The sequence below is a fragment of the Cyclopterus lumpus genome, chromosome 1 (genome assembly GCF_009769545.1).
Source record: "Cyclopterus lumpus isolate fCycLum1 chromosome 1, fCycLum1.pri, whole genome shotgun sequence".
Lineage (NCBI taxonomy): Eukaryota > Metazoa > Chordata > Actinopteri > Perciformes > Cyclopteridae > Cyclopterus > Cyclopterus lumpus.
In genome coordinates, this window is record NC_046966.1 from 27,012,460 (window position 1) to 27,036,036 (window position 23,577).

General features: G+C 40.7%; 4 protein-coding genes across 6 annotated transcripts in view; 2 read left to right on the plus strand and 2 right to left on the minus strand.

Annotated features, from left to right (window-relative positions):
- Nucleotides 1-363: 363 nt before the first annotated feature.
- On the plus strand, nucleotides 364-12,716 carry mtif2 (mitochondrial translational initiation factor 2). 3 transcript variants are annotated; one of them, XM_034531278.1, is made up of 15 exons: nucleotides 394-530; nucleotides 666-770; nucleotides 1,045-1,196; nucleotides 1,324-1,447; nucleotides 3,345-3,516; nucleotides 4,984-5,144; nucleotides 6,174-6,350; nucleotides 6,442-6,581; nucleotides 7,795-7,919; nucleotides 9,041-9,245; nucleotides 9,343-9,595; nucleotides 11,047-11,187; nucleotides 11,271-11,435; nucleotides 11,658-11,798; nucleotides 12,459-12,716. In XM_034531278.1, exons 3-15 carry the CDS (start codon nucleotides 1,047-1,049, stop codon nucleotides 12,626-12,628), a joined length of 2,124 nt encoding a protein of 707 aa, XP_034387169.1. In that variant the 5' UTR covers nucleotides 394-530; nucleotides 666-770; nucleotides 1,045-1,046; the 3' UTR covers nucleotides 12,629-12,716. The 3 variants fall into 3 exon arrangements, with proteins under 3 accessions (XP_034387185.1, XP_034387169.1, XP_034387178.1); XM_034531294.1 differs by lacking the exon at nucleotides 666-770 and having other exon boundaries at nucleotides 364-530; XM_034531287.1 differs by lacking the exon at nucleotides 666-770 and having other exon boundaries at nucleotides 394-665.
- A 37-nt stretch (nucleotides 12,717-12,753) lies between these two features.
- sde2 (SDE2 telomere maintenance homolog (S. pombe)) lies at nucleotides 12,754-15,483 on the minus strand. Its single transcript, XM_034531306.1, has 9 exons — nucleotides 15,367-15,483; nucleotides 15,000-15,211; nucleotides 14,641-14,761; nucleotides 14,443-14,554; nucleotides 14,174-14,343; nucleotides 13,967-14,096; nucleotides 13,558-13,620; nucleotides 13,200-13,479; nucleotides 12,754-13,109 (listed from the first exon to the last, which is right to left on the minus strand). Exons 2-9 carry the CDS (start codon nucleotides 15,099-15,101, stop codon nucleotides 12,903-12,905), a joined length of 1,185 nt encoding a protein of 394 aa, XP_034387197.1. The 5' UTR covers nucleotides 15,102-15,211; nucleotides 15,367-15,483; the 3' UTR covers nucleotides 12,754-12,902.
- Nucleotides 15,338-16,176, plus strand: mrps28 (mitochondrial ribosomal protein S28). The gene has a single exon (XM_034531317.1). It carries the CDS (start codon nucleotides 15,382-15,384, stop codon nucleotides 15,922-15,924), a length of 543 nt encoding a protein of 180 aa, XP_034387208.1. The 5' UTR covers nucleotides 15,338-15,381; the 3' UTR covers nucleotides 15,925-16,176.
- A 323-nt stretch (nucleotides 16,177-16,499) lies between these two features.
- The window catches only part of capn1b (calpain 1, (mu/I) large subunit b), a 32,978-nt gene continuing 25,900 nt past the window's right edge, over nucleotides 16,500-23,577 (minus strand). Inside the window, exon 21 of the mRNA XM_034531871.1 lies at nucleotides 16,500-16,618. Coding sequence (XP_034387762.1) covers nucleotides 16,592-16,618 — 27 coding nt within the window. The 3' untranslated portion in view covers nucleotides 16,500-16,591. The remainder of the gene's footprint in view (nucleotides 16,619-23,577) is intronic.

A 23,577-nucleotide genomic window follows, 5' to 3' on the forward strand; every position in this document is an offset into this window, starting at 1 on the left:
CTACGCTAAAGAAGCTAGTAAAGGAAGGTCCTGTGTTTCCTATGCTAAAGGACCTAATAAAGGAAGGACCTGTGTTTCCTATGCTAAAGGAGCTAGTAAAGGAAGGACCTGTGTTTCCTACGCTAAAGGAGCTAGTAAAGGAAGGACCTGTGTTTCCTACGCTAAAGGAGCTAGTAAAGGAAGGCCCTGTGTTTCCTATGCTAAAGGAGCTAGTAAAGGAAGGTCCTGTGTTTCCTACGCTAAAGGAGCTAGTAAAGGAAGGTCCTGTGTTTCCTATGCTAAAGGAGCTAGTAAAGGAAGGTCCTGTGTTTCCTATGCTAAAGGAGCTAGTAAAGGACGTACCTGTGTTTCCTATGCTAAAGGAGCTAGTAAGGCGACTCCAGACCAGCAGGAGGCGCTGCCGGTCTGGAGCGGACCCGGTCCCGGAGCAGCTGTCATGGCGGCGCTCTGTCGGACTTCACGGTGAAACTGAAGCAGATGAACAGGAGCTCGTTTCAGGATGAGCTAAAGGAGAAGCGCGTGACCGTCAGGTGAGACACCGACCCTGTGCGCGCGCCCCCTGACTCGAGCCCAAACAGACGGCTGCGCTCCTCCAATGACGTGTCGCGTGTTTGAGCGCGTGCGGTTCTAGTAATGACGTAACGACCAGACGCCTGTGATCTCAGGTGAGTTCAGGATGTAAAGGAGCCTCGGGACGAGCTGCCGTCAGACGTCACGTGGGTCACCTGTGACCAGGTGTTGTGGTTATTGATCACCTGTTGCAACCAAAGGTCGGTCCATATGTATTATTGAGATGGAGGTCAAACTGAACCTGAGTGAGTCCCAAGATGGCAGCATGTCAGTGTTGTTGTTGTTGTTTATGTTCAACTTTTCATACCGAACTAAAGCAAAGTATCCACATTAATATCTTCCTGAGGACCTGGTGGTGTGTGTGTGGCAGGTGATGTACATCAAACATCGTCCTGCCTGAGGAGCTGGCTGAGGAGCTGGCTGAGGAGCACCAATCAGAGAGAGCCTCACCTTTCTCCACCTGTCCCTCTGCAGGTATGATTGTGATGTCATCAGTGATGCGGGGGGCCCGCCGGCTCATCCATGCCGACCCGGCTGGGCTCAACAACTTCCTGTCTCTCTATCCTGCTCGAAGCTCCGCCCCCCTGCTCACCTGTCAACAGAACAGGAAGTTCGCCTCCAAACAGGTGAGTCCGACTGACACGCCGACTGCTATTGGCCGATCTCAAACTGCTAGTAATGTCATAGAAAACATCTGTTGGATTAAATATGAATGTTAAACACATCAAACCTTATATTTCAACATGTTGAAAGGTCAAAGGTCAGAAGAAAGATCAGAAGAACCAGAAGGTCAAAGCCAAAGTGGACAAACAGGAAGTGGAGATCAGACAGAGGATGACGGCGGTGTCTCTCGCCGAGGCCATGAACAAAGACTTTGGTAACGATGCATTTATTAGGGTCCGTCAGTCCGAGAGATTAGATTCATACCAAACTTGTCGATCATAATTGAAGCTTCATCACCTAAAGTTATCTCATTGTGTTAAGGAGATATGGACCAATGAACCTCTTAGGGTTGTGTCTTGTTTTTTAATGCTCATAACTTCAAAACTATTGGGACTAATTACTCCAAATGTGCAGTATATGAGCACCTTGCATGCTGTAACATGCACAAAAACTCTCATGCGATTTAAACATTAGGGGGCACTACAGTAATTCGGCCAATTTGGGCTTTCATTATTCGTACTATTACGCACAAAATGTATCTGATCGACTTCAATTTGGTTTAAGAATGATCTGAAGACATTAAAGATGAAAAGTTATCAAAATGGTGAGTTGTCCACTCAAAAACTTGATGTGGCCAATACACACCAATTATGTGCGTCTGCTATGTTCGAGAAAGTTGTTGTAACTCCAAAGTACATGATCCACTCCGCCCAAACATCCTCATGCATGATCCACTCCGCCCAAACATCCTCATGCATGATCCACTCCGCCCAAACATCCTCATGCATGATCCACTCCGCCCAAACATCCTCATGCATGATCCACTCCGCCCAAACATCCTCATGCATGATCCACTCCGCCCAAACATCCTCATGCATGATCCACTCCGCCCAAACATCCTCATGCATGATCCACTCCGCCCAAACATCCTCATGCATGATCCACTCCGCCCAAACATCCTCATGCATGATCCGGTCCAGGCCGGAGCACATTTACATGAAGAGATGTTTGAATTTGTCACGTGGTTCACGCTGAGGAACCCGATGCATGTCGTCTCGCATGTCGTCTCGCGCCACACAGCGGAGACATGAACCGGTGAAGTATTGTCAAAGCAATCCACACCGGAAAGAAACATCCGTTTGGGAAGTGAACGTTCTTGTCTGAGCGGGCTGACATCCCGCCAGCGCCCCCGACTGGCGCCAGGGAGCGAGGACACGCTTTTATTTGTTATTTATTTAATGTGTTGAGTCTTTGTAGTGTAGCACTCTGTCGCCACAGAGAGTACAAGTACACTGAAGAGGCAGCGTTCTTATAAAAATATCACCTTTATTAGGACAGTATAAATATTTGGTTTAACCAGTAACGACTGGTTTGGTGGGCAGGAGGAGTTCACAGACGGTGAGCCTGTGTTCTTTAAGAACACTAACAGTACTGTAACCTGTGTTCTTTAAGAACACTAACAGTACTGTAACCTGTGTTCTTTAAGAACGCTAACAGTACTGTAACCTGTGTTCTTTAAGAACGCTAACAGTACTCTAACCTGTGTTCTTTAAGAACGCTAACAGTACTGTAACCTTTGTTCTTTAAGAACGCTAACAGTACTCTAACCTGTGTTCTTTAAGAACGCTAACAGTACTCTAGCCTGTGTTCTTTAAGAACGCTATCAGTACTCTAACCTGTGTTCTTTAAGAACGCTAACAGTACTGTAACCTGTGTTCTTTAAGAACGCTAACAACCCTCCTCTGTACATGACGCCTCACCTGTGTTCTTTAAGAACGCTAACAGTACTGTAACCTGTGTTCTTTAAGAACACTAACAGTACTCTAACCTGTGTTCTTTAAGAACGCTAACAGTACTCTAGCCTGTGTTCTTTAAGAACGCTAACAGTACTCTAACCTGTGTTCTTTAAGAACGCCCGCGCTGCGTCTCGGCACACTCGCTCGTGACGGCGGAGACACAGAAAAGAACCCGATTTCCCAGCAGGTGCACCTTTATCACCTAATCAGGGCCCGTGCACACCATTACCGGTCCGGTGGACACAATCATTTCTTACCTTCAGTTCCACTTGTTTACAGTAGCATAACGTGTATTAATGTGTTTCCTGTCTTTAGACCACGTCTTAGAGGCTCTGCTGAACACCTCTGTGGATCTGGACTCTCTGGAGCCGGACTCAGTTCTGGAGGAAAGGTGGATTAAGGAGGTGGTGACTCGATCAGGGATGAAGTTCAGATGGGCCAAATTGAGTGAGAGCAGAGTGAAACCCAACAGGGACGTCGACAAGAAGTAGGAAGACAGGAAGTCTCCTTTTACATCACATGATATCTGATGTTCATTCTTGTTTTTGCACATCCATTCAGAAGAGGACTAGACAACAGAACATTAAATACAATAGACTAAAAATAACAAACAGGAAACCACTAATGACACCAGGGTTGATGCTCAGCCTCCTCGGGAAAGTTTATTCTCAGGTTCTGGAATGGGGGCTCTGACCAGTTGTGGATCCTCAGATCCAGGAGGATCCACTGGTTGAGGACTTGGCTTTCGACCGCGTCGCCTTGTTAGTCTTGTAGGGGGTACTGCGGTAGTATGGGGTACCTGGGTCGTTGCTCAGAGCCAGCCGGCCCTTGTATGACCACTGAGAGCTGAGTCCGGATACTCGGCATGAAGTCAAACACGTTTCCGGTGGATGTTGCCTCGCAAGTGTTTTCTGGTTTGAGGATCTCAGTGCGTCTTGTCTCTTTGCAGAAGATGTGGTCTTGTTGGCTCCTTCCCAACGTGACCTTCAGCGGGTTAAAGCAGAGTGTCAGTCCTTCCAAGTCTGAGTTTATGGTTCTCTGCTGGAAAACGGTGGATTGATTCTCCTGGTTGGGAGTGAGACTCTTACAGAGGGAGTTCATGTATATCAGGGTCTGGTTCACCAGTGGGGGTCCAATATAAAGTGAGATGGACAAAGGGCACGGAAGACGAAGCTCTGGATTCACCAGTCAGTCTCTGTGCAGACCTTCAGCTTTATGCTTGAGATTCGTAGGGAGTCTGGACGTAGAGATAGAGAGAGAGGAGCTTAGAGTAGAGACGCTGATCCTTCAGGTCTACAGAGACTAGCTGAGGAGGTTCAACATCTGATCAGGATCCTCCTGGACGCCCCCTAAAGAAGTTTTCTGGGCACGTCTAACTGGTAAGAGGCCCCAGTAGACCCAGAACACTCTGGAGGGATTATATATCTGGTCTGGCCCCGGATAAGAGGTAGATGATGGATCAAATAAACTGGCAGCTCAGATAACATCAGGATTTTCTTTCAGATAAAATCAGGATAAAAGCATGATTGTAGAAGTGACTCAAAAGAAGACTCCTCAAGGCCCTGAAAGCAATAGTCTGTCCCCTTTTTAGTTTTCAGCCTGGGATCCTCTGGAAGACCACTTCCAGAGGACTGGTTCAACAGACCAACGCCCAGAGACGGCCACGTCTAGGGATGAAGTGTAGGGACAATTAAGTTGGCCAAGAATTGACCCTTGAGGGACACCATACCAGGAAAAAGACCAAATTAAGTTGTTAATGGAGACACAGAACCGATTCAAATGCTTCACAACACGGCTACAAACCAACCAATCACAACACAGCAGGAAGTGATGCAGAATACACTGTAAAGCTGCCAGTTATGAAGTTTGAGACTATTGTGATTGATCACCACTCATTATTATATAATCAATATAATATGTTTGAGACTTTACATTTGACCTCTGACCCTGTCAGACCTCTAGGAGACCCGTTTCTCCTGGTGCCGCGCCCCCCAGTGGTCACCATCATGGGTCACGTGGATCACGGTAAGACCACCCTGCTGGACAGTTTGAGGAAGAGCCAGATCGTCTCTACGGAGGCCGGAGGGATCACTCAGCACATCGGAGCCTTTCTAGGTAACGTTCACCTAAAGGTTCTAGTTCGCCTGAAGGTTCTAGTTCACCTAAACGTACTCGTCCACCCGAAGGTTCTAGTTCACCTAAACGTTCTCGTCCACCCGAAGGTTCTAGTTCACCTGAAGGTTCTTGTCCACCCGAAGGTTCTCGTCAACCTGAAGGTTCTAGTTCACCTGAAGGGTCTAGTTTGGCTGAAAGTTTCTAGGTCGCGCGTAGGTTCTCAATCACAGAGGGTTCTCGTTCACCCGAAGGTTCTTGCTCACATAAACGTTCTTGTCCACCCGAAGGTTCTCGTCAACCTGAAGGTTCTAGTTCACCTGAAGGTTATAGTTCGCCTGAAGGTTTCTAGGTCGGCTAAGGGTTATCCTGAAGGTTTCTAGGTTGCACGTAGGTTCTCAATCACCGAGGGTTCTAGTTCACCTGAAGGTTCTCGTTCACCCGAAGGTTTCTAGGTCGCGCGTAGGTTCTCAATCACAGAGGGTTCTCGTTCACCGAAAGTTCTCGCTCACATAAACGTTCTAGTGCAACCGAAGGTTCTCGTTCTCCCGAAAGTTGTAGTCCACCCAAAGTTTCTAGTTCACCTAAACGTTCTAGTTCACCCGAAGGTTCTTGTTCACCCGAAGGTTCTCGTTCACCCGAAGGTTCTAGTTCACCTGAAGGTTCTTGTTCACCCGAAGGTTCTCGTTCACCCGAAGGTTCTTGTTCACCCGAAGGTTCTCGTTCACCCGAGGGTTCTCGTCCACTCGAAGGTTCTCACATGCTTTGATTCAACTTCTTCATTGAGTATTTAGCATTACAAAGTGTCCCATTTAAAAGACTTGAGTGGCTAATGATTGTTTTCATTATTAATCAATCTGTTCTTTTCTTGAATCGTTCCTAAATTAATTTTAATCAAATGTTTTTTTAAAAGCTCACATTAGAATTTAGCATTATTTCTTTATATGTATTTTCCGTCGATTTAAGTTATTGATTAATGGTATTGGCTCTAATGTTGTGTCTAAACAAACCAGGGTGGGTTTTGTCTTCCAGTCCAGCTGCCGACAGGTGAGAAGATCACCTTCCTGGACACTCCGGGTCATGCTGCCTTCTCCTCAATGAGAGCCCGCGGAGCCAACGCCACCGACATCGTTGTCCTGGTGGTGGCGGCCGATGACGGCGTCATGAACCAGACGGTCGAGTCCATCCAGCACGCCAGGAGAGCCAAAGGTGTGAACTCCACCGGGCAGTTCAAACTGAGGGCTATTAATACCCCGTTTACACTGTGTGTGCCTTGTTTCTACTGTCTGTTGTCTTTCAGTTCCCATAATTGTGGCGGTGAATAAGTGCGATAAGCCTCAGTCCGACCCTCAGAGAGTAAAACAGGAGCTGCTGGCTCATGATGTCGTCTGTGAGGAGTTTGGAGGAGACGTTCAGGCAATCCATGTCTCAGCTCTCAAGGTGAACTCAATACCAAATAATTTAGTTTAGTCTTAAAGCTGCATTCTCTCTACTGACCACTAGGGGGCGACTCCTCTGGTTGTATAGAAGTCTATGCTTCATGTGTGAAAGCTGCATTCTCTCTACTGACCACTAGGGGGCGACTCCTCTGGTTGTATAGAAGTCTATGCTTCATGTGTGAAAGCTGCATTCTCTCTACTGACCACTAGGGGGCGACTCCTCTGGTTGTATAGAAGTCTATGCTTCATGTGTGAAAGCTGCATTCTCTCTACTGACCACCAGGGGGCGACTCCTCTGGTTGTATAGAAGTCTATGCTTCATGTGTTAAAGCTGCATTCTCTCTACTGACCACCAGGGGGCGACTCCTCTGGTTGTATAGAAGTCTATGCTTCATGTGTTAAAGCTGCATTCTCTCTCCTGACCACCAGGGGGTGACTCCTCTGGTTGTATAGAAGTCTATGCTTCATGTGTTAAAGCTGCATTCTCTCTCCTGACCACCAGGGGGTGACTCCTCTGGTTGTATAGAAGTCTATGCTTCATGTTTTAAAGCTGCATTCTCTCTACTGACCACTAGGGGGCGACTCCTCTGGTTGTATAGAAGTCTATGCTTCATGTGTTAAAGCTGCATTCTCTCTTCTGACCACCAGGGGGCGACTCCTCTGGTTGTATAGAAGTCTATGCTTCATGTGTTAAAGCTGCATTCTCTCTACTGACCACCAGGGGGCGACTCCTCTGGTTGTATAGAAGTCTACGCTTCATGTGTTAAAGCTGCATTCTCTCTCCTGGCCACCAGGGGGCGACTCCTCTGGTTGTATAGAAGTCTACGCTTCATGTGTTAAAGCTGCATTCTCTCTCCTGACCACCAGGGGGCGACTCCTCTGGTTGTATAGAAGTCTATGCTTCATGTGTTAAAGCTGCATTCTCTCTCCTGACCACCAGGGGGCGACTCCTCTGGTTGTATAGAAGTCTATATAAATGACTCTACTTCTCTTGATGTATTCCCTCAGTAAACATTGTAAACATTAGTTTTTGGTCTCAATCTCTAGTTTCAAGTCTTCTTAAATACAGTGTGATGTTCATTTAGTACATTATTATATTATATATTATTGCCGAACTCAAGGCTTCCAAACCAATGGGTGATGTCACGGTGTCTACGGCCACTTGTTATATACAATCTATGTTTAAGATGATGACATCGTTGGTGGTGTTTTAGGGCGACAACCTGCTGGCTCTGGTGGAAGCCACAGTGGTGCTCGCTGAGGTTTTGGAGCTGAAGGCGGAACCTAGCGGTTCTGTGGAAGGACTCATCATCGAGAGTCGCACAGATAAAGGCAGAGGGTGAGTCATCAGTTACCTCCAGATAACTCTGGTTCTATGGGTTCTACATGACCTCTAGATACCCCATGTAATGCTGGTTATATTGGTTCTAGATGCCCCATGTAACTCTGGTCCTATGGGTTGTATGTGACCTCTAGATGCCCCATGTAACTCTGGTCCTATGGGTTCCATTTGACCTCTAGATGCCCCATGGAACTCTGGTCCTATGGGTTGTACTTGACCTCTAGATGCCCCATGGAACTCTGGTCCTATGGGTTCCATTTGACCTCTAGATGCCCCATGGAACTCTGGTCCTATGGGTTGTACTTGACCTAGATGCCCCATGGAACTCTGGTCCTCTGGGTTGTACTTGACCTCTAGATGCCCCATGGAACTCTGGTCCTATGGGTTGTATGTGACCTCTAGATGCCCCATGGAACTCTGGTCCTATGGGTTGTATGTGACCTCTAGATGCCCCACGGAACTCTGGTCCTATGGGTTGTATGTGACCTCTAGATGCCCCATGGAACTCTGGTCCTATGGGTTGTACTTGACCTCTAGATGCCCCATGGAACTCTGGTCCTATGGGTTGTACGTGACCTCTAGATGCCCCATGGAACTCTGGTCCTATGGGTTGTACGTGATCTCTAGATGCCCCATGGAACTCTGGTCCTATGGGTTGTACGTGATCTCTAGATGCCCCATGGAACTCTGGTCCTATGGGTTCCATTTGACCTCTAGATGCCCCATGGAACTCTGGTCCTATGGGTTGTACTTGACCTCTAGATGTCCCATGTAAATCTGGTCCTATGGGTTCCATTTGACCTCTAGATGCCCCATGGAACTCTGGTCCTATGGGTTGTACTTGACCTCTAGATGCCCCATGGAACTCTGGTCCTATGGGTTCCATTTGACCTCTAGATGCCCCATGGAACTCTGGTCCTCTGGGTTGTACTTGACCTCTAGATGCCCCATGGAACTCTGGTCCTATGGGTTCCATTTGACCTCTAGATGCCCCATGGAACTCTGGTCCTATGGGTTCCATTTGACCTCTAGATGCCCCATGGAACTCTGGTCCTATGGGTTCCATTTGACCTCTAGATGCCCCATGTAACTCTGGGTTCTGTCATGTGCCCCCTCAGTCCAGTGACGTCGGTCATCGTCCAGCGGGGCACATTGAGGCGCGGTTGCGTCCTGGTGGCGGGGCGGAGTTGGGCTAAAGTCCGTTTCCTGTTTGACGAGAACGGGCGAGCGGTAAAGGAGGCGGGGCCGAGCGCAGCTGTGGAGGTGGTGGGCTGGAAGGAGCTGCCGTCGGCTGGAGAAGTCATCCTGGAGGTGGAGTCTGAGGTGAGAAGGACACCACGAGGCACCGGCGGTTTGATGCCCGCTGAGCTTTGTTTGTTGGTTTCATCATCATGGAGGTTGGCTTTGTCTGTCGGAGCAGCAGCGAGCGAGGGAGGTGGTGGAGTGGAGGACCTATGTGGAGGAGCAGGAGAAGCTGCAGGAGGAGCAGAGCGCCATCGAGCTCAAACAGACACTACACCTGGACGAGTACAAGAAGGAGAGGGCGGGGCTAACGCACCTGAGTTGGAGGCAGAGGAAGGCGGCGTTGTACCGCGCCAACAAGACCAAGTTCGCTACGAGGCCGAGCGAGAGGACGCAAACCGACGAGCCCAAGCTGCCGCTCGTCATCAAAGGTACAGCTGGGCTCTGATTGGCTGCTCGGCCTGTCACATCACGCTTTATGAATTCAGCTGCATTAACAGATTTTATGAAAACAAATTAAATACATTATTTATTAGTTTTAAGTGAATTATCATTAAATACAAGAATATCTATTCAGAGTGAAGGTTACCAATCACCAATTTGTTCATATAAACACCTGGATGATGATTTTTTCATATAAACACCTGGATGATTTATTCATTCATATAAACACCTGGATGATTTATTCATTCATATAAACACCTGAATGATGATTTATTCATATAAACATCTGGTTGATTCATTCATATAAACACCTGGTTGATGATTTATTCATATAAACACCTGGATGATTTATTCATTCATATAAACACCTGAATGATGATTTATTCATATAAACATCTGAATGATGATTTATTCATATAAACATCTGGATGATTCATTCATATAAACACCTGGTTGATGATTTATTCATATAAACACCTGGATGATTTATTCATTCATATAAACACCTGGATGATGATTCATTCATATAAACACCTGGATGATGATTCATTCATATAAACACCTGGTTGATGATTTATTCATATAAACACCTGGATGATTTATTCATTCATATAAACACCTGGATGATGATTTATTCATATAAACACCTGGATGATGATTTATTTATATAAACATCTGGATGATTTATTTATATAAACATCTGGATGATGATTCATTCATATAAACACCTGGATGATGATTCATTCATATAAACACCTGGATGATGATTTATTTATATAAACACCTGAATGATGATTTATTCATATAAACATCTGGTTGATTCATTCATATAAACACCTGGTTGATGATTTATTCATATAAACACCTGGATGATGATTTATTTATACAAACATCTGGATGATGATTCATTCATATAAACACCTGGATGATGATTCATTCATATAAACACCTGGATGATTCATTCATATAAACACCTGGATGATTCATTCATATAAACATCTGGATGATGATTCATTCATATAAACACCTGGATGATTTATTCATTCATATAAACACCTGAATGATGATTTATTCATATAAACATCTGGTTGATTCATTCATATAAACACCTGGTTGATGATTTATTCATATAAACACCTGGATGATTTATTCATTCATATAAACACCTGGATGATTTATTCATTCATATAAACACCTGGATGATGATTCATTCATATAAACACCTGGTTGATGATTTATTCATATAAACACCTGGATGATGATTCATTCATATAAACACCTGGTTGATGATTTATTCATATAAACACCTGGATGATGATTCATTCATATAAACATCTGGATGATGATTCATTCATATAAACACCTGGATGATGATTCATTCATATAAACACCTGGATGATTTATTCGTGCTAACATCTGGATGCTTCCTGACCTGCAGGTGACGTGGACGGCTCCGTGGAGACCCTCCTCAATATCCTGGACACTTATGACGCCCAGCAGCAGTGTGAGCTGGAGCTGCTTCACTTCGGCATCGGTGACGTTTCAGAGAACGACGTCAACATGGCCGACATGTTCACTGGTAACGGCAGACTGGAGGCGGGGCCAGATACCACCAACCTGAACCTGACAGGAAGTCCTCCTGACCTCCGGCTTCCTCGACAGGTTCCATTTACGGCTTCAACGTGGCAGCCAGCAAGTCGGTCCAGCAGCTGGCGGCGAAGAGAGGCGTCTCGCTGAGACTCCACAGCGTCATCTACAAGCTGATCGACGAGCTGAAGGACGAGCTGAGCAGCAGACTGCCTCCGCTGCACTCGGAGAACGTCGTCGGTGAGGAACCCTAGATCTGTGTGGAACCTGCCACAAAGATCCTCAGGGAGATCCTTAGTAGATGTTCTAAATACCTCTGTTCAAAGATCCTCTGAACAACAGATGTTCTGTAGATGTTCTAACTAAACTGTTCAAAGATCCTCTGAACAACAGATGTTCTGTAGTTTCCTTCATGTCAACAGGGACAAAAGCAACAGGAAGTGGTTTGTCTCCCCCTTTCAGGTGAAGCGACAGTCCTCGCCATGTTTGACGTCTCCGTGGGGAAGAAGAAGGTTCCTGTTGCTGGCTGTCGGGTTCAGAAAGGTCAGCTGGACCGCCGACTCAAGTTCAGACTGATCCGGGGCCGAGACATCGTCTGGGAGGGTGAGTCAGACCTGGACTTATCACTGAGTACTGGTCTACCGTTAGACAGGAAGTGAAGCTGTGACTGGTGACCTTAATGCTGCAGCAGGGTTCAGATGTCCTGGAGCATTCTGGGTAAGAAGGTGTTCCATAAACACAACGGTTCATTCCTTTTATCAAAAGGTGCCAATAAAGGAAAAGGTTCCCTCATCTCTCTTGTGTTCCCCCTCATCTCTCTTGTGTTCCCTCATGTTCTCTCGTGTTCCCTCATGGTTCTCTCGTTCCCTCATCTCTCTTGTGTTCCCTCATGGTTCTCTCGTTCCCTCATCTCTCTTGTGTTCCCTCATGGTTCTCTCGTTCCCCCTCATCTCGTGTGTTCCCTCATGGTTCTCTCGTGTTCCCTCATGGTTCTCTCGTTCCCCCTCATCTCTCTTGTGTTCCCTCATGTTCTCTCGTGTTCCCTCATGGTTCTCTCATCTCTCTTGTGTTCCCTCATGGTTCTCTCGTTCCCTCATCTCTCTTGTGTTCCCTCATGGTTCTCTCGTTCCCTCATCTCTCTTGTGTTCCCTCATGGTTCTCTCGTTCCCCCTCATCTCTCGTGTGTTCCCTCATGGTTCTCTCGTGTGTTCCCTCGTTCCCCTTCATCTCTTGTGTTCCCTCATGGTTCTCTCGTTCCCTCAGGTTCTCTGGCGACGTTGAAGCACCACAAAGACGAGGTGCAGGTGGTGAAGTCGGGGGTGGAGTGCGGCCTATCGGCTGACGGCGACGTGGACTTCACGTCCGGTGATGTCATCGTCTGCTTTGAGGAGTTGGAGGCTCAGCAGGTCACTTCCTGGGACCCTGGCTTCTGAACTCATTTCCCAGCATCCTCTGCTTCCGACAGATTAAACTGATGTAAATGTGATAATTTAAATTAAATAAATCTGCAACATGACTTCACTTGCCGGTCTGAAACAATTCAATGAATCAGCAGCCGTTTGTTTCAGAAACATTTTAATGCAAATTTAAATGTGACAGTAGCAAAGAAACTAAGAGGTTTCACAATATTAAAAAAAAGAAATCCTGCTTTCTGATTGGACGAAGCCACAAACAGTGTTCAGTCCGGTGGAGCCGTGACCTCTGACCTCACTTCCTCCTGGTCTTGGCCGGTTTGGCAAGCATTGCCGGGTCGATCTGGTTCGGGGTCAAACCTCTGATGGAGAAGAGGCGCTGTGCGCGCTCCTTCAGCGTCCCCCCACACTTCAACCCCCGAGACATCAGTTCCTCCTTCAGGACGTCCAGACCCAGAGACTCCAGCTGGTCCACAGAGGACTGGTCCACCAGAGACCAGTCCTGAACATCAACACAGTACAGAGGAGGTTTTATGAATGACCCTGGTTCAGGGTTTCATCAAAACTCAATATTATGGGATGGACTACTGACCTGCTGCTGAGACAAACTCTGGTCCTCTGAGGGTCTGCTGGTCTGGTTTTTGGGGGTTTCTGAGGGTTTGCTGGTCTGGTCTGAGGGGGTTTCTGAGGGTCTGCTGGTCTGGTCTCTTGGGGTTTCTGGGGGACTCTGGTCCTCTGGGGGTCTGCTGGTCTGGTCTCTGGGGGTTTCTGGGCGACCCTTGTCCTCTGAGGGTCTGACGGTCTGGTCTCTAGGGGTTTCTGGGAGACCCTGATCCCCTGCAGTTCTGCTGGTCTGGTGGTCTGAGGCCGAGCTGTAGGAGACGGTGATTTCAGTGAATAATAAAAATATAATGTAATGTTTGTGGTACCGAAGTGGATCTGGACTCTACCTGCCGCTCTGCTCTTCCTCCTCGTCTTCATCCTCCGAGCTCAGCATCTCGCCGACCCCCGTCCTGTAACCATGGCAACATTTCAAACTGAGCCTTTAAGCCAGTAACATCTATACTGGTCTGTTCCCTTTTACCTGTTCAGAACTGCTTTTAATGTGTGATTGTTTGTTTTCTTTCTTATCAGGGTCCGAGCGACTCAAAGTCCCTATTTATTTGTTTTACCTGTATTTTAGCTATTCTTATTTATTTATTTTTTAGCTTTTAGGATGTTTTAATTATGTGAAGTGTCTTTGAGTATTATGAAAAGCGCTATATAAATTAAAGGCATTATTATTATTATTATTATTATTAGTAGAACACAACCGTTCAAAGATACACTCAGTGAAGAAGAGCGCCTCCTCTTCCTCACCAGAAACACGCTGCCGTGTTCTTCTTCTTCTGCTTCTTCTTCTGCAGCTGCTCGTCCTGATCACAGTTGGGTCTCTTTGCTGCAGAAACATCGTCCACCTTCACCTGCGAGCTGGAGGACGCCTGCAGACCTGAAGGAGGGCACATGCACCGTTAGCGGGCGGTGGCGACATCATCGTCTGCTAACCAATGAGCTCCTCTTCCTCACCCTTCATCACCGAGTCCTCCAGCCGCTCCGACAGGTCGTGGCACTGCCTCTGGTACTCCGGGTCGGTGAACTGGTGCTTGGGCTCCGCCAGCTTCCTCTGGAGCCGCTCCAGGCGGCGCTGCTCCTTCTCCGCCTCGCGCTCCGTCTGGTTCTTCAGCCACTCCGCCATCCTGCACACCACAGAAGAAGAAGCAGCGTTGGATACATGGAGATGGAGATGGAGGAGGAGGAGGAGGAGGAGGAGGAGGAGGAGGAGGAGGAGGACTCACTCCTTCTCGTGGTTCACGTCCCTCAGGCGCCTCCCGCTCAGGTCCCTGCAGGCCTCGCGGTTCGTGGTCTTCTCGATCTGAGCGCCCAGAGCTCGCAGCATGGAGCCGAACCCTGAAACACCACAGAAGAAGAAGGCTGTGTTTCCTGACAGGCTGTATGTTTGTTTGTTTGTTTGTTTGTTTGTGTCCTGAACCCACCTCCCTTCCCCCCACGGAGGCGGGGCTCCAGGTGATAGACGGCTCCATGGTGCAGAGGGTCCTCCAGCGGAGACACACGGCCATTACGGACCACGTAGAAATCTGCAGAAGCTCCGCCTCCCTGCAGACGACCAAGAGGCTCGTTGGAGACGTAGCTACACACATTTATACACACACACGTATGAACGCAGACTTTTACATGAATTACTCGAAACAAGTAACGTAACTTCCTGTTTCATTGGATACATAATAAACCTGTTTGTTTGTTAGCATCACTGAGCTAGCATCACGGAGCTCTAAATGACTACATTGAGCCGTTTGTTCCTGTTTTCTCGCCTCTGCCTGCCGGTGACACTCACCTGCTGCCGCACGAACCGGGTCAGAACGTCTCGGACCTGAGACCCATCCGGAAACACGCAGTTAGAGAAGCTGGACCCGGGGGCGCTCACGAACACCTCCATGTTAGCTTACAGCACAAGGCGCATGCGCTGTGCTGCTGCTTCTTCTGCGCTCCTGGCAAGCGAGGAGACGTCATACGTCATCACGTTATCCACGATGCTACCTGCCGTCACTAAAATTAAATTAAATTAAATTAAATTAAAGCAAGTAAACAACACAGAGTCACAAGACATAAATGTAATTTAATAAAAAATATAATTTCTAGAGCTGCCGGGAGGCACTGTGAGCGGACTTCTACACCGGAAGTGATGATGTTCTAATTCCTACTGGTGTTTAGACAAGATGGCGGCCTTGAGGAAGGTTGTTTCCAGCTCCTGGTGTAGAGTCCGGTTCACCTCCTGCAGGTTCTCCAGACCCTTCAGCTCAGGTGACGGCAGAGACCAGTCCACGGTGGATAGACCCAGATCCGGCTTCGCTGCAGCCTTCGACCTGCAGGCGGAGATCCGGCGGGAGGCGGAGAGCTCCACGGCCGGCGGTAGCGTCTCCTCCTCCGGACACGAGCAGAGCTTCGCCTCGCTGCTGCGGCGGTCCCCGCTGATCCAGATGGGACCGGCTAAAGACAAGGTGGTGGTCGGGAGGATATTCCACGTGGTTCAGGACGACCTGTACGTGGACTTCGGGGGGAAGTTCCACTGCGTGTGCCAGCGGCCGGCCGACGGAGAGCAGCTGCAGCGGGGCAGCAGGGTCCGTCTGCGGCTGCAGGACCTGGAGCTCACGGCCCGCTTCCTGGGAGCCGAGACCGACACCACGCTGCTGGAGGCTCAGGCCGTCCTGCTTGGCCCGCTGGAGGGGAAGGAGCCCCGGGGGAACCAGTACCAGGACTGAACGGGGCACACTGTCAGACCCTGCTGGTGCTCAGAGACACTACCTCTTTAGTCCACAGGGGGCGCCAGAACACCACTAAATGAGGTTTTGTGAAGGGGCTCTGGTGCTGCAGCACTTTGACTTTAAATTTCAAGTTTGGACTCATGTAAACTATTATTATTATTATTATTATAATACTAAATGTTCTTTATATCTACACATGAAATGTCTCGTTCTTGTTTAAATAAACGTTTCATGTTCTGGCACACTGAGCAGATCAGACAGCAATATTTACATCAGACACAGACATTTGTTCACATCCTGTACTTTAATAAGAGAAAAACAGCCAATGGTTGTTTGACCGAGCTGACCCTGAACGCATCCTCCGACCGGTGGGAACCTGAACTCAGAGCGCTGGCTCACAGGCACTGATGCACAGATCAGGTTCTCGGGGGTCTGTGTCATTAATAATACGTCATATATATATATATATGTATGTGTGTGTGTGTGTGTATATATATATATATATATATATACACACACACAATGATGTCATAACTGAGCTAATGGCAGGCAGTTCATACATGAAGCAGCAGAAGAGGGTTCAGTACTGTGATTCTGTAGATATGTAGTACTATATGTAGTACTGTGTGTAGTACTGTGTGGTCTTCTTGCTGACGGAGGCTCTTCATCCACACATGGTCACGTAGAGCCACTGAGGAGAGAAAACATCAGGGGGTCAATGGTTAGGGGGGTCAATGGTTAGCCGGGAGATATAATCCCTCCAGCGTGTCCTCGGTCTTCCCCGGGGCCTCCTACCAGTTGGACGTGCCCGGAAAACCTCTAATGGGAGGCGTCCAGGAGGCATCCTAACTAGATGCCCGAACCACCTCAGCTGACTCCTTTCGACACGAAGGAGCAGCGACTCGACTCCAAGCTCCCCCCTGATGTCCGAGCTCCTTACCCTATCTCTAAGGCTGAGCCCGGCCACCCTACGGAGGAAGCTCATTTCGGCCGCTTGTATCCGAGATCTCGTTCTTTCGGTCACGACCCAGAGTTCGTGACCATAGGTGAGGGTTGGAACGTAGACCGACCAGTAAATGGAGAGCTTTGCCTTCCGGCTCAGCTCCCTCTTCACTAAGACGGACCGGTACAGCGCCTGTTTTACTGCTGCAGCCGCACCGATCCGCCTGTCGATCTCCCGCTCCACCTTACCCTCACTCGTGAACAAGACCCCGAGATACTTGAACTCCTTCGCTTGGGGTAGGCAGTTTGCCCCCACCTGGAGGGAGCAATCCGCCGGTTTCTGGCAGAGCACCATGGCCTCAGATTTGGAGGTGCTAACTCTCATCCCTGCCGCTTCGCACTCGGCTGCAAAACGCCCCAGTGAATGCTGGAGGTCACGGTCCGAGGAGGCAAACAGGACCACATCATCCGCAAACAGCAGAGAGGCAATCCCGAGACTCCCGAACCGGATCCTCTCCGCCCCCTGGCTGCGCCTAGATATCCTGTCCATGAAGGTCACGAACAGGACCGGTGATAAAGGGCAGCCCTGGCGGAGGCCAACACCCACCGGGAACGTGTCTGACTTACTACCGAGGAGACGAACACAGCTCCTACTGCAGGCGTACAGAGACCGGATGGCCCGTGCCAACGGGTCCGGCACCCCATACTCCCGCAGCACCCCCCACAAAAACCCCCGAGGGACCCGGTCGAAAGCCTTCTCCAGGTCTACAAAGCACATGTAAACTGGTTGGGCAAACTCCCAGGACCCCTCCAGTAATCTTGCGAGGGTAAAGAGCTGGTCCACTGTTCCACGACCGGGACGGAATCCGCACTGTTCGTCCTGAATCTGAGGTTCGACAAGCGGTCGGAGCCTCCTCTCCAGCACCCTGGCATAAGCTTTTCCCGGGAGGCTGAGCAGTGTGATACCACGATAGTTCGAGCACACTCTCCGATCCCCCTTCTTGAAGATGGGAACCACCACCCCGGTCTGCCAGTCCATGGGCACTGTTCCCGACCCCCATGCGACACTGAAAAGGCGTGTCAACCAAGACAGCCCAACAATGTCCAGCGCTTTCAGCATCTCAGGGCGGATCTCATCCACCCCTGGCTCCTTGCCACCAAGGAGCTTTTAGACTACCTTAGCGACCTCTGCCAGGGATATGGGTGAATCCACCCCAAAGTCTTCCGGCGCTGCCCCCTCTCCGGGGGACATGTTGGCCGGGTTTAGGAGTTCCTCAAAGTGCTCTTTCCACCGCCCGACGATGTCCCCAGTCCGGGTCAGCAGTTCCCCCCCCCTGCTGAGAACAGCCTGGGGTAGACCCTGCTTTCCCTTCCTGAGCCGTCGGATGGTTTGCCAGAACTTCCTTGAGGCCAACAGTATATATATATATATATATATATATATATATATATATATATATATATAAATCATATTGTTATATATATATATGAATCATATTGTTATATATAAATCATATTGTTATATATGAATCATATTGTTATATATAAATCATATTGTTATATATAAATCATATTGTTATATATATATCATATTGTTATATATATTTAAATCATATTGTTATATTTAAATCATATTGTTATATATAAATCATATAGTTATATATAAATCATATTGTTATGTATATATATAAATCATATTGTTATATATGAATCATATTGTTATATATATGAATCATATTGTTATATATAAATCATATTGTTATATATGAATCATATTGTTATATATATATAAATCATATTGTTATATATGAATCATATTGTTATATATATATGAATCATATTGTTATATTTAAATCATATTGTTATATATATGAATCATATTTTTATATCTGAATCATATTGTTATATATATTTAAATCATATCGTTATATTTAAATCATATTGTTATATATGAATCATATTGTTATATATATATATATATGAATCATATTGTTATGTATAAATCATATTGTTATATATGAATCATATTGTTATATATGAATCATATTGTTATATATATTTAAATCATATTGTTATATATGAATCATATTGTTATATATATTTAAATCATATTGTTATATATGAATCATATTGTTATACATGAATCATATTGTTATATATGAATCATATTGTTATATATATTTAAATCATATTGTTATATATGAATCATATTGTTATACATGAATCATATTGTTATATATGAATCATATTGTTATATATGAATCATATTGTTATATATATATATGAATCATATTGTTATATATAAATCATATTGTTATATATATATAAATCATATTGTTATATATATATGAATCATATTGTTATATATAAATCATATTGTTATATATGAATCATATTGTTATATATATATATATGAATCATATTGTTATATATATATGAATCATATTGTTATATATGAATCATATTGTTATATATGAATCATATTGTTATATATATATGAATCATATTGTTATATATATATGAATCATATTGTTATATATGAATCATATTGTTATATATATATGAATCATATTGTTATATATAAATCATATTGTTATATATAAATCATATTGTTATATATGAATCATATTGTTATATATATTTAAATCATATTGTTATATATGAATCATATTGTTATATATATTTAAATCATATTGTTATATATGAATCATATTGTTATACATGAATCATATTGTTATATATGAATCATATTGTTATATATATTTAAATCATATTGTTATATATGAATCATATTGTTATACATGAATCATATTGTTATATATGAATCATATTGTTATATATGAATCATATTGTTATATATATATATGAATCATATTGTTATATATAAATCATATTGTTATATATATATAAATCATATTGTTATATATATATGAATCATATTGTTATATATATATGAATCATATTGTTATATATAAATCATATTGTTATATATAAATCATATTGTTATATATGAATCATATTGTTATATATATATATGAATCATATTGTTATATATATATGAATCATATTGTTATATATGAATCATATTGTTATATATATATGAATCATATTGTTATATATATATGAATCATATTGTTATATATGAATCATATTGTTATATATATATATGAATCATATTGTTATATATATATGAATCATATTGTTATATATGAATCATATTGTTATATATGAATCATATTGTTATATATGAATCATATTGTTATATATATATGAATCATATTGTTATATATATATGAATCATATTGTTATATATGAATCATATTGTTATATATATATGAATCATATTGTTATATATAAATCATATTGTTATATATATATGAATCATATTGTTATATATATATGAATCATATTGTTATATATGAATCATATTGTTATATATATATGAATCATATTGTTATATATATATGAATCATATTGTTATATATATATGAATCATATTGTTATATATATATGAATCATATTGTTATATATAAATCATATTGTTATATATAAATCATATTGTTATATATGAATCATATTGTTATATATATATGAATCATATTGTTATATATATATGAATCATATTGTTATATATGAATCATATTGTTATATATATATGAATCATATTGTTATATATAAATCATATTGTTATATATAAATCATATTGTTATATATGAATCATATTGTTTTATATATTTAAATCATATTGTTATATATGAATCATATTGTTTTATATAAATCATATTGTTATATATGAATCATAGTTATATATATATGAATCATATTGTTATATATATATGAATCATATTGTTATATATGAATCATATTGTTATATATATATGAATCATATTGTTATATATAAATCATATTGTTATATATGAATCATATTGTTTTATATATTTAAATCATATTGTTATATATGAATCATATTGTTATATATAAATCATATTGTTATATATGAATCATATTGTTATATATATATGAATCATATTGTTATATATATATGAATCATATTGTTATATATGAATCATATTGTTATATATAAATCATATTGTTATATATAAATCATATTGTTATATATATTTAAATCATATTGTTATATATGAATCATATTGTTATATATAAATCATATTGTTATATATATAAATCATATTTTTATATATGAATCATATTGTTATATATATTTAAATCATATTGTTATATTTAAATCATATTGTTATATATAAATCATATAGTTATATATAAATCATATTGTTATGTATATATATAAATCATATTGTTATATATGAATCATATTGTTATATATATGAATCATATTGTTATATATAAATCATATTGTTATATATGAATCATATTGTTATATATATATAAATCATATTGTTATATATGAATCATATTGTTATATATATATAAATCATATTGTTATATATGAATCATATTGTTATATTTAAATCATATTGTTATATATATGAATCATATTTTTATATCTGAATCATATTGTTATATATATTTAAATCATATCGTTATATTTAAATCATATTGTTATATATGAATCATATTGTTATATATATATATATATGAATCATATTGTTATGTATAAATCATATTGTTATATATGAATCATATTGTTATATATGAATCATATTGTTATATATATTTAAATCATATTGTTATATATGAATCATATTGTTATATATATTTAAATCATATTGTTATATATGAATCATATTGTTATACATGAATCATATTGTTATATATGAATCATATTGTTATATATATTTAAATCATATTGTTATATATGAATCATATTGTTATACATGAATCATATTGTTATATATAAATCATATTGTTATATATGAATCATATTGTTATATATATATATGAATCATATTGTTATATATAAATCATATTGTTATATATATATATATGAATCATATTGTTATATATAAATCATATTGTTATATATGAATCATATTGTTATATATGAATCATATTGTTATATATATTTAAATCATATTGTTATATATATCTGAATCATATTGTTATATATATTTAAATCATATCGTTATATTTAAATCATATTGTTATATATGAATCATATTGTTATATATATATATGAATCATATTGTTATATATGAATCATATTGTTATATATATATATATATGAATCATATTGTTATATATAAATCATATTGTTATATATGAATCATATTGTTATATATGAATCATATTGTTATATATATTTAAATCATATTGTTATATATGAATCATATTGTTATATATATTTAAATCATATTGTTATATATGAATCATATTGTTATATATGAATCATATTGTTATATATATATGAATCATATTGTTATATATAAATCATATTGTTATATTTAAATCATATTGTTATATATGAATCATATTGTTATATATGAATCATATTGTTATATATATTTAAATCATATTGTTATATATAAATCATATTGTTATGTATATATAAATCATATTGTTATATATGAATCATATTGTTATATATGAATCATATTGTTATATATAAATCATATTGTTATATTTAAATCATATTGTTTTATATGAATCATATTGTTATATATATATGAATCATATTGTTATATATGAATCATATTGTTATATATGAATCATATTGTTATATATATTTAAATCATATTGTTATATTTAAATCATATTGTTATATATGAATCATATTGTTATATATGAATCATATTGTTATATATATTTAAATCATATTGTTATATTTAAATCATATTGTTATATATGAATCATATTGTTATATATGAATCATATTGTTATATATAAATCATATTGTTATATATATTTAAATCATATTGTTATATATGAATCATATTGTTATATATGAATCATATTGTTATATATATTTAAATCATATTGTTATATATAAATCATATTGTTATATATATTTAAATCATATTGTTATATATGAATCATATTGTTATATATATTTAAATCATATTGTTATACATGAATCATATTGTTATATATGAATCATATTGTTATATATAAATCATATTGTTATATATGAATCATATTTTTATATATGAATCATATTGTTATATTTAAATCATATTGTTATATATGAATCATATTGTTATATATATTTAAATCATATTGTTATATTTAAATCATATTGTTATATATAAATCATATTGTTATATATAAATCATATTGTTATATATAAATCATATTGTTAATCATATTGTTATATATAAATCATATTGTTATACATGAATCATATTGTTATATATAAATCATATTGTTATATATGAATCATATTGTTATATATGAATCATATTGTTATATATATATATATGAATCATATTGTTATATATGAATCATATTGTTATATATGAATCATATTGTTATATATATATATGAATCATATTGTTATATATAAATCATATTGTTATATATATTTAAATCATATTGTTATATATGAATCATATTGTTATATATAAATCATATTGTTATATATGAATCATATTGTTATATATGAATCATATTTTTATATATGAATCATATTGTTATATATATATGAATCATATTGTTATATTTAAATCATATTGTTATATATGAATCATATTGTTATATATATTTAAATCATATTGTTATATTTAAATCATA

Bases quoted from the DNA above. Each gene is read 5' to 3' on its own strand.
- mtif2 (XM_034531294.1), top strand. From the start codon at position 1,047: ATGATTGTGATGTCATCAGTGATGCGGGGGGCCCGCCGGCTCATCCAT. The intron at 6,351-6,441 runs GTGTGAACTCCA...GTTGTCTTTCAG, and splicing joins GCACGCCAGGAGAGCCAAAG to TTCCCATAATTGTGGCGGTG. The intron at 9,246-9,342 runs GTGAGAAGGACA...CTGTCGGAGCAG, and splicing joins TCCTGGAGGTGGAGTCTGAG to CAGCGAGCGAGGGAGGTGGT.
- sde2 (XM_034531306.1), bottom strand. From the start codon at position 15,101: ATGGAGGTGTTCGTGAGCGCCCCCGGGTCCAGCTTCTCTAACTGCGTG. The intron at 14,555-14,640 runs GTGGGTTCAGGA...GTGGTGTTTCAG, and splicing joins CCTCCGTGGGGGGAAGGGAG to GGTTCGGCTCCATGCTGCGA. The intron at 13,480-13,557 runs GTAGAGTCCAGA...CGTCTCCTACAG, and splicing joins GAGGAAGAGCAGAGCGGCAG to CTCGGCCTCAGACCACCAGA.
- mrps28 (XM_034531317.1), top strand. From the start codon at position 15,382: ATGGCGGCCTTGAGGAAGGTTGTTTCCAGCTCCTGGTGTAGAGTCCGG.